Source organism: Natrix helvetica (assembly GCF_964273705.1).
Source record: "Natrix helvetica genome assembly, chromosome: 1".
NCBI lineage: Eukaryota > Metazoa > Chordata > Lepidosauria > Squamata > Natricidae > Natrix > Natrix helvetica.
Window position 1 is genome coordinate 12,708,520 of NC_138548.1, and position 12,349 is coordinate 12,720,868.

The 12,349-nt window shown below is 46.5% G+C and overlaps 1 protein-coding gene across 5 annotated transcripts in view; it reads left to right on the plus strand.

The window, feature by feature from the left end:
* PIP5K1C (phosphatidylinositol-4-phosphate 5-kinase type 1 gamma) overlaps positions 1-12,349 on the plus strand; it is an 88,921-nt gene that overhangs the window by 51,643 nt on the left and 24,929 nt on the right. For 3 of the 5 annotated variants that reach the window (XM_081958860.1, XM_081958858.1, XM_081958861.1), the window contains exons 9-13: positions 3,017-3,100; positions 7,679-7,727; positions 9,519-9,603; positions 10,742-10,903; positions 11,215-11,244. In XM_081958860.1, the coding sequence (XP_081814986.1) occupies positions 3,017-3,100; positions 7,679-7,727; positions 9,519-9,603; positions 10,742-10,903; positions 11,215-11,244 (410 nt within the window). The remainder of the gene's footprint in view (positions 1-3,016; positions 3,101-7,678; positions 7,728-9,518; positions 9,604-10,741; positions 10,904-11,214; positions 11,245-12,349) is intronic. The other 2 variants (XM_081958859.1, XM_081958862.1) reach the window with 2 other exon arrangements.

Consider the following 12,349-nt stretch of genomic DNA (forward strand, 5'->3'; position numbering starts at 1 on the left):
TTAAAATAAATGCTTGATTTGAAGAGGCCCAGTGCTATTGTTTTAAAAAGTGCTATTCTTTTAAATAGCAGAGAATAACTATACTTCCAGAAAGCATATGAATTTTAACAGCATCTGTACAAGTATAGTCTGAAATATAACACTACAAGCAGTATATATTGTCTGTACTGTTTTTTGCAAGGAGGCAAATTGCTGGGAGGCAGAGGCAGATATTTTTTCCTTTTTTTTCCTCCCCAAAATCTAGGTGTGTCTTACACATCAGAGCATCTTATACTCCAAAAAATATGGTATTTGTTGTACTGTTCCAAGTAACAGACCCAATGCAATCACACCTCTGAGGCCTAGCTGTTCCTCAAAGTACAGATTTATTAGGCACATCCTATGGGTACATCTGGTGAAAACCCAACTCTGAAGTTCCCACAGTTTTCCCCACCCAAATTAAAAGTCAAAGTTCTTCCCCCCCCCCAGTCCACGTGTGCATCACACGGCCCAATCTGCCCACAGCCCCAACCCCAATTGGTTCCAGTCCAAGCCTCCCCAGCACCTGGTGAGAATGTCCTTGGTTCCCAGGAGAAAGAATTTTATTTTGGCTACAAGTCCCCAGCTATCTCTATTCCACCCACAGCTCCAACTAGTGTAGCTATGGCAGCCCTGAAGATGCTCCAAAATGGCAGAGAGATAGATAAGGGAAGAAGAGAGGGATAGGAGAGAGGGCAGGGGGGGGGGTAAGAGGAGGAGAGAAAGGAGGAGTGGAAAGGGGAGAGAGGAGAAGGAGAGAGAAAGGGGAAGTAGAGAAGAGAAGGATGACAGAGGGGAGAAAGGAGAGAGGGAGAGGGAGGAGAGAGGGAGAAGAAAGTGACAAATATGGTGTATGGCGAGACAGAAGAGCCAATAATTGTTTTTGGGAGTTGATGGTAAGATGAATTAATGTAAACATTTTTTAAATACAATACAATGTTGGCTATGTAATAGTATACATGTGGATTATATGTTATGAAAATGAAAAAATAAAAAAACTCTATATAGAGGGGGAAAAAAGATGCTCTAAAATGGCTTCAGGGTTGACACGAGGACTACCTGTATATAATAAAATATTCCAATATAAAAACAGCACATAAAAGTTAAAAAGGTAAAAGAGGCAAGGATGATGTAACACCGTTAAAATTAGTTGACAGGTAGGAAGCAGGGCTTTCAGGGCATCAGCCAGACCCAGGGCTGAATGTTCCTCTAGGCTCTCCACAAGAGGCTTCGTAGGCAGGGGTTTGGGTTTTTTAGGCTATTAGTAACTTTTTATCGGTTTATCAAAATATAAAATACAAAGAGAAATTTTTAAAAAGGAACGGAAAACTAGAAAGTGGGGGGTGGTGGAATATGGTGTAAAAAGGGAAAGGGACATAGTCTGAAACGGTAGAGGGTTTCCTGCCTAGGCAGGGGGTTGGACTAGAAGACCTCCAAGGTCCCTTCCAACTCTGCTATTGTCTTGTATTGTAAAAGCTATGTTTCGACTCCTTTCTGGAAAACCAGGAAGGGGGGGGAGCTGCCTCATTGGGGGGGGGGAGAGAATATTCCACAGGGTGAGGGCAATGGCAGAGAAGACTGCCATTTATAGTGGTCGCTGCATCTTGGGGACAAGAGATCATCATTTGTGACAACCCCCCCCCCAGCTGGCTTCTGATAATGAAAGTGAATGAACGAAGCCACGTTCCGCTTAGCAACCGCGGCAAAAATCGGGCACAGTCCCGTGATGACTCATTGAACAATCGCCTTGCTAAGTGGCAGACGTTCAAGTCCCAATTGTGATTGTAAGTTGAAGAATTACCTAGCTGTGGCACCCCTCTCCCAACAGTGACTCTGGGCGGTGTGCAAAGTTGAAAACCAACAATTGCAGAACAGAACACAGCCTGTCCTAGTGGAACTGTTCGTGCGTAGTTTCATTCATCGCAGCAATTCCTTAGTACATTCAATGGTTTTTTTTTTATTTTTTAAAGCAAAGAAAACGATCCAGAACCGATTTATAAAGGCTCTCCTACACTTATTGGTTGATACACACAATTGCAAAATGTCTCTGCGTGTCACACATGCAGATCAACAGCGTGACCTTACATTATTCCAAGGATGGACCGGTCCATGTAGATTTTTGTAATAATTACTCCCTTGGATTTAATGATACTTGATTGTGCGTGAGAGAGAGAGGAGAAGAAAGCAGGAGTGTAGGCGCATCTTGAGGCAATTCGCACAGCTGGGAGATCATTTTAAGCATGCTTTGGAACCCCACTGTGTTTAGAGGAATGGAAACTGGGCATTGCACCCACTGCCTTCTTTGTTTATTTATTTGTATCCAGCCTTTCCTATTTTATAAATAACTCAAGGTGGCAAACATTGCCAACACGCCTTCTTCCTTCAACATACGTTTTCCTCACAACAGCAACTCTGTGAGGTGAATTGAGCTGAGAGTGACTGGCTCACAGTCACTGGCCCAAGGTCAGCTGGCTTTCATGCCTTAGGCAGGACTAGAATTCACCCTCTCCTAGTGATTGGCCCAAAGTCACCCAGCCGGCTTTCATAGCTAAGGCTGGACTAGAACTCACAGTCTACTGGCGATTGGCCCAAAGTCACACAGCTGGCTTTCATGGCTAAGGAAGGACTAGAACTCACAGTCTCCTGGCGATTGGCCCAAAGTCACCCAGCTGGCTTTCATGGCTAAGGAAGGACTAGAACTCACAGTCTACTGGCGATTGGCCCAAAGTCACACAGCTGGCTTTCATGGCTAAGGAAGGACTAGAACTCACAGTCTCCTGGCGATTGGCCCAAAGTCACACAGCTGGCTTTCATGGCTAAGGAAGGACTAGAACTCACAGTCTCCTGGCGATTGGCCCAAAGTCACCCAGCTGGCTTTCATGCCTAAGGAAGGACTAGAACTCATGTCTCCCACTTTCTAATCTTGACCACTAGATCAAAGTGGCTGTTACTTTAACTAAGCAAGTAGATACTAATTTTCTCTCCTTTGTGCTTTCAGAATGGGGGGTATTCCAGCAGTGAATGGCAAAGGAGAGCGTCTGCTTCTGCATGTTGGGATCATCGATATCCTCCAATCCTACAGGTAGGCGCTATCCCTCTTCCTGTTTGAGAGCTCAGAGCATTTCTTTCTTTTTGTCATTCATTCATTCATTCATTCATTCAATTTCTATGCCGTCCATCTTGCTGACCTTAACGAGTCTCATGAGATGTGTAACTTTCTGAGTTTCTGGCCATTTATTTTATAAACAGTTAAAATATGTATTTTAACAACAAGGACATTAGAGGTGGTTCTTGTCTTACAATGATTCGTTTAGGGACAGTTCAAAGTTTGAGTAGCACTGAAAAAAACAACGACATCCCATCTTTGCACTTACAAGCGTTGCAGCATCCTCATGGTCACATGATCGAAATTTGGGCCCCCTGTAACTGGCATGCCTTTATGATGGTGGCAGGGTCCTGAGCTCATGTGATCACCTTTTGCATCTTTCCTAGCTGACGTTTGATTCACACAGGCTTTCTACAATGAGTTTTAATCAGGGGTGGGATTCAGCCAGTTCGGACCGGTTGGGGTGAACTGGATGCTAATTTTATATCTGGTTTGCCGAACCGGTAGTTGCAAGGACTGGCTGGCCCCACCCTCCTTTCCCCTCCCAGGAGTTTCCACGCGGCCCATTTTGGATGCCGGGTAAGTGCATGGCCCGCCCGGAGGCTCTGAGAGGGCGAAAAACAGGCCTCTCGGAAGTTCCAGAAGTCTGGAAACGGGGTTGTTTCCAGCCTCCGGGGGGCCTCCAGAGCCCAGGGGAGGCCGTTTTCGTCCTCCTGGAGGCTCGAGGAAAACCTCCAAAGGCTGACTTCGAAAATGCCCTCCCCACCATGGTGCAGGAGGCTGAGTAGATCATGGCCACGCCCACCAAGCAACTGGGCAGAGAACTGGTTGCTAAAATTCTTCAACCCCACCCCTGGTTTTAATGCCAAAAAATAGATGTTAAAATACAGAATCTGAAGAACAGAAAATCTGACAACTCAAGGTAGAAACTCTTCAGCCTTTGTTTATTATAAGTAATCCCTAACTTGCAACCATTCATTTAGCAGCCATTCAAAGTTACAGCGATACTGAACAAAAGGGTCTTATGACTGGTTTTTCATTCTTACAACCATTTCAGCATCCATCCCATGGATGGCCACGTGGCCTTGGCAATTGGCATGTAGTTATGACAGCTGCAATATCCCAGGGATCAAGTTATCGCAATACAATACAATACAATACAATACAATACAATACAATACAATACAATACAATAGTAGAGTTGGAAGGGACCTTGGAGGTCTTCTAGTCCAACCCCCTGCCTAGGCAGGAAACCCTATACCGTTCCAGACAAATGGCTATCCAACATCTTCTTAAAGACTTCCAGTGTTGGGGCATTCACAACTTCTGGAGGCAACTTCTGTTCCACTGATTAATTGTTCTAACTAAGGAAATTTCTCCTCAGTTCTAAGTTGCTTCTCTCCTTGATTAATTTCCACCCATTGCTTCTTGTTCTACCCTCAGGTGCCTTGGAGAATAGTTTGACTCCCTCTTCTTTGTGGCAGCCCCTGAGATATTGGAAGACTGCTATCATGTCTCCCCTCGTCCTTCTTTTCATTAAACTAGACATAAGAAATTCCTGCAACCGTTCTTCATATGTTTTAGTCTCCAGTCCCCTAATCCTCTTTGTTGCTCTTCTCTGCACTCTTTCTAGACTCTCCACATCTTTTCTACATCGTGGCGACCAAAACTGAATGCCGTATTCCAAGTGTGGCCTTACCAAGGCCTTATAAAGTGGTATTAACACTTCACGTGATCTTGATTCTATCCCTCTGTTGATGCAGCCCAGAACTGTGTTGGCTTTTTTGGCAGCTGCTGCACACGGCTGGCTCATATTTTTTGTTCATCTTTTGTTCCTTTCTGAGAAGCAAAAGTCGATGGGGAAGGCCTATTCACTTTACAACCGTGTTACTGCGGTAACTTCACAACTGCAGTGATTCAGTTTGACTATGGCAAGGAAGGTGGTAAAATGGGGCAAAATTCTCTTAATAACTGTCTCTCTTAGCAGCAGAAATGTTGAGCTAATGGATGAGAATTTTTTATGTTGTCTTTTATGTTTAAAAAAATTAAAAAGAAAAGAAATGTTGAGCTCAATTCTGGCAATAAGTCAAGGACTATCTGTACTAAGTGAAAGAAAATGAGGGTTTTTTTTGAATCTTTTGAATCTCTTTATTCTTTTCTATCAGGCTCCTTGTAGGAGACCATGTTGGGTGAACTAGTTCTTTTTCTTTCCTTTGACACAATAGAACCGTGATGATGAACCTATGCCACAGGTGGCACGCGGAGCCATTTGTTAGGACACACGAGGCATTGCCCTGTCAGCTCCAGCGCGTATGCCTGAAGCCTACAGAGGGCAAAAAATAACCCAACACGCAAACAGGAAGTTTGGGAATGGACTTCTGGGTTGCCCATAGGACCATTTTTCACCCTCCGGAGGGCCTCTGGCGGGGGTAGAGGAGGCCGTTTTCACCCTCCCCAGACTCCTAGAAAGACTGGAGCCTGGGGAGGGCGAAAAACAGGTCCATTGTGCACCGAAAGCAGGGGGAAGGTGGGGGTCACACGCATAGAATTATGGGTGTGGGCATACCTGCACACAACCCCCCTGCGCTACCCCTGCTTTTGAGACACAATGGGGAAAAGGTTAGCCATCACTGCGATAGAATAGCGTGTTGCATTCCATCGAGCAATTTCCAATTGATCCACATCTAGACATTATTACAGTTTTGGAAGGGAAAGGCTCAGGGACAAATTGTTTTCTTCTGATCTCTGGAACGTTGCATCGTTTTCCTTAATGCCATCATCCATCAAAAGGAGCCTTTGTGGGTTTTGATCACTGGGCCTCCTTTCCAACATGCTCTTAGCTCTTCTATGATTAGCCTTTGATGCAAAGTCACCGGCCTGGAAGGGGATGTTCTTTCCGTGACGTTTCATTAGTCATGTTTGCAAAACTGCAGGCCATTCTTTTCCGTTGATCCTTAGTCATCTAGTACCAGTTAGTAATCCTTGACTTATAATCATAGTGAGCCGAGGAGGCGCAGTGGTTAGAGGGCAGTCCTGCAGGCTACTTCTGCTGACTGGCATTTGCCTTCAACTTGGCAGTTCGAGTCTCACCAGGCTCACGGTTCACTCAGCCTTCCATCCTTCCGAGGTCAATAAAATGAGGACCCAGATTGTTGGGGGCAAGAGGCTGACTCTGTAAACTGCTTAGAGAGGGTTGTAAAAGCACTGCAAAGCTGTATATAAGTCTTAAGTGCTATTGCTATAATAGAGCCCGGAATTTCCATCATAACTCATGATAGTTGTAAATTAAATCACCCACATGACTGTCTCCAATTTTATGACTTTTTTGCGGCAGTCCTTAAATGAGCACAGTGGTCGTTAAGGGAGCACCACAGTTGTTAATTGAATCAATGTATTTCTATGGGTGCTTTTTGCCAGAGGTTGGCTGAAAAGGCGTTAAGCCATCAGAAAAAGGTCATAAATCATAGTTACGTGACTGTGGAACACTTCGACCAGCGATTAAGTTGAGCCAGTTGCCAAGTTGAAATGCGATCATGTGACTTCAGGGGATGTGCATCCATTGGTACTCCAGAACTGGTTGTAAGTCAAGGACTACCAATAAGATCTGGATTCCACCCGAAATATAGAAAGTTTGACTAACCTCTGTATTTCTTTCTCTGTTTCCTCACATGGTAGCCTACGGTTGTTGTTGTTGTTGATGTTGTCCACTCACCAAGTTGTGTTTGACTCTTCATGACACCATGGATCATAACACGCCAGGCCCCTCTGTCCTCCATTGTTTGAGTCTGCCCAAATTCATGCTCATTGCATTGATGACAATCTCTAACCATCTCATCCTCTGCCGTCCCCTTCTTTTGGCTTCCATCTCTCCCAACATCAGAGCCTTTTCCATATGGTTGTCAAAATACAGGCCGTCCTTGACTTACGACCACAATTGAGCCTCCCCCCCCCCCAATTATTTTGCTAGGTGAGAAATTTGTTAAGTCTGTTTTGACTCATTTTACGACTTCTCTTGACACATTTGTTAAGGTAGCAACACGGTTGTTAAGTGAATCTGGCTTCCCCATTGACTTTGCTTGTCAGAAGGTTGCAAAAGGGGGGGGGAAATCACGTGACCCCCCGGGACATTGCAACCGTCATAAATATGAGTCAGTTGTCCAGAATGTGAATCACATGATGCTGCAATGGTCTTAAGTGTGAAAAAACGGCCACAGGTCACTTTTTTCCAGTGACATCGTAACGTTGAACTGAAAGAACTGCTGCAAGTTGAGGACCACCTGTATATGGATCTTGTAGTCCACGGACTTCCCCTACTCCTGCTCAACTTCATCCTTTATCCTTTGACTCTGTTGGTGGAGAGCAGAGAGGGGTGAAGTCCAGTTAAAAGTGCAGTCCACTAGTGAGTGGAACTTTGACGGCGTCATTATGGCTTTCGCCTTGACTTTTTTGACCACGCCCTGAGTGCACCCAGAGAAGAGAATGGCTGTTGTGGCTCTGTTTTCATTTGGTTCTCCCATTGCCTCTCTCAATCCTTTGCTTGTCTGTTTGTTCCAGGTTAATCAAGAAACTGGAGCATACGTGGAAAGCTCTCGTCCATGACGGGGTAAGTTTGAACCCAAGCGAGCCAATGGTGCTCCCTCGTTGTCTTGGGTTGGGCTGCCACCCAAAGGGAACCTGCAGAGGAAATGAATCTACCCATAATAAAGAAGTTCTCCCCCTTTTCTTCATCACGGGCCTCCTTTAAATACCTTTTGTGGCCCCAAGACTTGAAGATTTAAATCATAACATTTCTTCGAGCCTTCGCGGAACCCTTGTGAGGAGTGGCCCCCAGGAGACGGCGGGAAACAGGTATAGAGAACCCCACTGGTGTAAACAGTTATGGGGCACTTGTGTTTCGTAATTCTCAGGGTACCATAACAGACGATATCGCTTCATGTTCTTAGTTGCAAAGTTGTGTCTGACCCATGGCAACCCCATGGACAATGTTCTTCCAGGCCTTCCTGTCCTCTACCATCCTCTGGAGTCCATTTAAGCTCACGCCGACTGCTTCGGTGACTCCATCCAGCCACCTCATTCTCTGTCGTCTCCTTCTTCTCTTGCCCTCAACGGAGTCCTTCCTTCTCATTAGGTGGCCAAAGTATTTGAGTTTCCTCTTCAGGATCTGGCCTTCTAAAGAGCAGGCAGGGTTGATCTCCTCTAGGACTGACCGGTTGGATCGCCTTGCAGTCCAAGGGACTCACAGAAGTCTTCTCTAGCATCAGAGTTCAAAGGCCTCCGTTCTTTGGTGTTCAGCCTGTCTTATGGTCCAACCTTCACAGCCGTCCATTGCAAATCAGTCCATAATCATTGCTTATTGGTGAAAGCCGTCTTAAGCCTTATAGCTAGGAAACAGCTGTTTAACGTTTCACAGACTCCGAATCGTAGCAGTGCGGAATTCAAAAGGACCATAAGGATCATCTAGTCCAACACTCTGCAGACATTCAATTCAAGTCTATAGAATGATGGAGTTGGAAGTGATCCCAAAGATCATCTAGTCCAGCCATAGGCAGGAAAGGCAAACAAAATATCGTTGAAAAGTAGCTGTCCATGCTCTTTTTAATTACCTCCAGAGTTGGAGAATCTACACCCTCTGCATACAGACTGTTCCGTTTGTGTACGGATTTGGTTTAAGCTTACTGTATGGGTTGCAGAATGTCTCTGCACACAACTGCAGAGACCTTTTTGTCTCCTTATAGAAATTAGGTTGGAGTTCTTGGCTATTCCTTAAAGAAGGGGTGTCAAACTCAAGGCCTCGGGGGCTGGATCTGGCCCGTGGGGTGCTTAGATCTGGCCAGTGGGGCTGACCTGGAAACAGCAAAGGCCCATGGGGCTCTGCCAGCAAAAACAGAGCTCTGGAGGGCTGTAGACAGCCATCCTGAACTCAGTTTTTGCTGGCAGAAGATTGCAAGAGGACATCGCAGGCGAAAACAGAGCTCGGGAGCCCGTTTTGGCTTGCAGAGCGCTCGGGCCACCGCAGGCGTCCCGAGTGACGAGCCATGCCCCCCTGGCCACGCCCCCCTGAGGTCAAACACAACCCTATTGCGGCCCTCAATGAAATCTAGTTTGACATCCCCTGCCTTAAAGCCTTTTTCTTCTAGTTTCTGGTTGAACTCGGGGAAAAAGTGCATCTACCTTAGGCGGGGCTTAAACATAGCTGCTTTAATGAGCAGCAGAAAGGGGCGGTGTTTGCTTGGAATCATTTTCAAAACATCCATAGTCTGCATTTATATTCTAGTATACGGATAGCATTTTTTTTTTAATGACTCCCGCGGTTTCTTTTTTTCAGAGCCATGGTTTTGTAACGCCTGACATTTTTACGAAAACCGCTTTTTTCCCCCCTTTCCTGTTTTCCTAGGACACGGTGTCCGTCCACAGGCCCAGCTTCTATGCAGAAAGGTTCTTCAAGTTCATGACCAATACAGTGTTCAGGAAAAGCTCTTGTAAGTGTCGGCTGCTTTCATCGGAGTCGTTAACAATGCTATGTGGGGGTGGGGGGTGTCGAAGATTCTTGCTGGTTAAAGAAACACCTGTAGGCAGCTATGGAGATAATAACCTTGGAGGAACCACCCAGAAGGGTAGTTCAGCAACAGGTTCTCTGCCCCGGTTGCTGGGTGGGCGTGGCCATGGTGGGCGTGGCCAATTGGACTCTTGCAGCACGGCGGGAGGGCCATTTTTGTCTTCCGCAGGCTCCGGAGACTTTCGTTGAGCCTATGAGAGGGCGAAAACTGCCTCCTCTGTGCTCCTATGGGAGGCTCGTTTTCTCCCTTCCCTAAGCCCTCTGCGCAGGCCCTGCACTTACCTTGCATCCAAAACGGACCATGTGGAGACTCCTGGGAGGGGAAGGGTGGGCGGGGCCAGCCAGGGGTGAGATTTGGAGGTTCTCTGACCCGGCCATAACATTAGCTACTGGTTTTCCGAGCGAACCTGTAGCAGCCCACTCCTGACATAAAGTTGGCTTTTCCAGCAAGCCGGCCTGCCTGTTAATTTTATCTAATTTTTTTAAATGTTATTGTCATATTAATTGGGTTTGTTTTTTTGGATATTTATCTAATTTCCTTTTAACTTTTGTGATATGTGTTTTTTAATGTTGTACGCCACCCTGAGTCCTTTGGGAGAAGGGCGGCATATAAATCCAATACAACAAACAAACTGTGGTGAAGAAAAAAGAAGTAAAGATTTTTCTTATTTTAGCAGAAAAAACAATGACCTTTTAAAATAAGCCTCTATAAATCTCTTTTCTGGTGCTTTCTCCAAGTTGGTTTTTCTCAACCTTGGCTGGGGAATTCTGGGAATTGAAGTCCACACATTATATAAAGTTGCCAAGGTTGAGAAACAATCTCTCCAGGTATAAAGCTTCCATACAAAAAGAGAGTTAGTAGCCAAACAGGTGATAATTAGTAGATGGCTTACTAGTTTGGTCCCAAGCCTCTTAAAATCTCAGGGGGAGAAGATGCCCGTTATTTTCAGGGGAGGGGAGGGTGAGCTTTTTTCTTCTAACAGAACCTCCTTGCTCCCCCCCCTCTTTGACCTCTTCTACGACGCTCGTCATTGCTCTAAACCCCTCACTCTCCTCTGCAGCCCTGAAAGCATCTCCCTCAAAGAAAGGACGGAGTGCCTTGTTAGCCGTTAAGCCATCCGGCCCAATGGCTGCGTTCTCTGCCAGCCAGATTCCTTCGGAGAAGGACGAAGTGCAGTATGACCTCCGGGGAGCCAGGAGTTACCCCACCTTAGATGACGAAGGTATGGTGGGCCACTCAGGGCCTTCTTTCCGATCCCCCACCCCTCTGAAGCCGCTCCTAAGGCCCAGTCAAGCCTTTCCCCATCCTGGCCTCCTTGAAATGGGTTGGTCCTGCCATCCCCTGGATTCCTAGCAAAGTTAACTGGCTGGGGAATTCTGGGAATTGTAGTCCCGGCATCCTGGAGAGGGTGCCAGGTTGGAGAAAGCTGCCTTAGTGGCTTAGCTCAACCCTTTCCCCCCCCTCCCACCCGTAGTGCCAGTAGGTCCCACCATCCCACTACCATTCCTTCAACTTCTTGCTATGCTTTTGCAGGTGCTAAAGTTAACCACGACAGGGGGGAAGGTAAGAACACTCATTTGTCCCTCTGTTAGTTGGTAGAAAGTAGAACTTTTAAGAGATGGCGGGCTTCAGGTCATTCCGCTTGTAGAGTGGAAACAAGCCAAGATGGCCTATGACAGTGGTCGGCAAGCCGCCGCTCGCGAGCCACATGCGGCTCTTTACACACTTTAATGTGGCTCTTCTGTGTGCCGGGCGCCCGCTCCCCTCCCTCCTCTCGGGCACTTCAAAACAAGTGCCTCTTTCCCTTTTTTCTTTTCGACCCACAATGATTAGGGAGGATCCTGAAGTCGGGCGGGGACAAGAAGCGAGGAGGCAGAAAAAGAAACGGAGGCTAAGGAGCTTCCCCCCTGCCTCCTCCCAGCAAAAATCTAACCGGGGAGCCGGGCGGGCAGTAGCAAATTAGCCGATCACACCGCGTGATCAGCTAATTTGCTACTGCCCGCCGGCTCCCTGATAAGATTTTTGCGGGGGGGGGGGGGGGAGAAGCTCCTTGGCCTCCGTCTCTTTTTCTCCCTCCTCGCTTCCTGGGGCTCCACCAATGGGGGAGCAAGGCCCGCCCAGCGCCAGGCTTTGGGCTAACACAGAGGTCTGCAAAGTTGGCTGTTTTAAGACTGGTGGACTTCAATTCTCAGAATTCTGGGAGTTGAAGTCCACCAGTCTTAAGAGACAATTTTGCAGATCCCTGCCTGGGCTAATATGATTGATGCCCTTGGTGGACTTCAATTCTCAGAATTCTGGGAGTTGAAGTCCACAAGTCTTCAAGCTGTCAGGTTTGAAGACCCTGGTTTTTTTTTTCTAAAGGGTTAGGGGTGCAAGGGTCTTGCAACTTGACAGCTTTAAGACTTGCATGCTTCAATGCCAGAGTTTCTGAGCCAACATGACTGGAGGAGGAATTCTGGGAGTTGAAGTCCACAAGTCTTCAAGCTGTCAGGTTTGAAGACCTCTTGGGTTTTTTTCCCTAAAGGGTTAGGGATGCAAGGACCTTGTAACTTGACAGCTTTAAGGCTTGTGTGCTTCAAATGCCAGAGTTTATTGAAACTAAAAACAGTGTACCATCCTATGTATTTTCGGTTTTAAAAATGTGGCTCTCAAAATAAATTTCAATCGT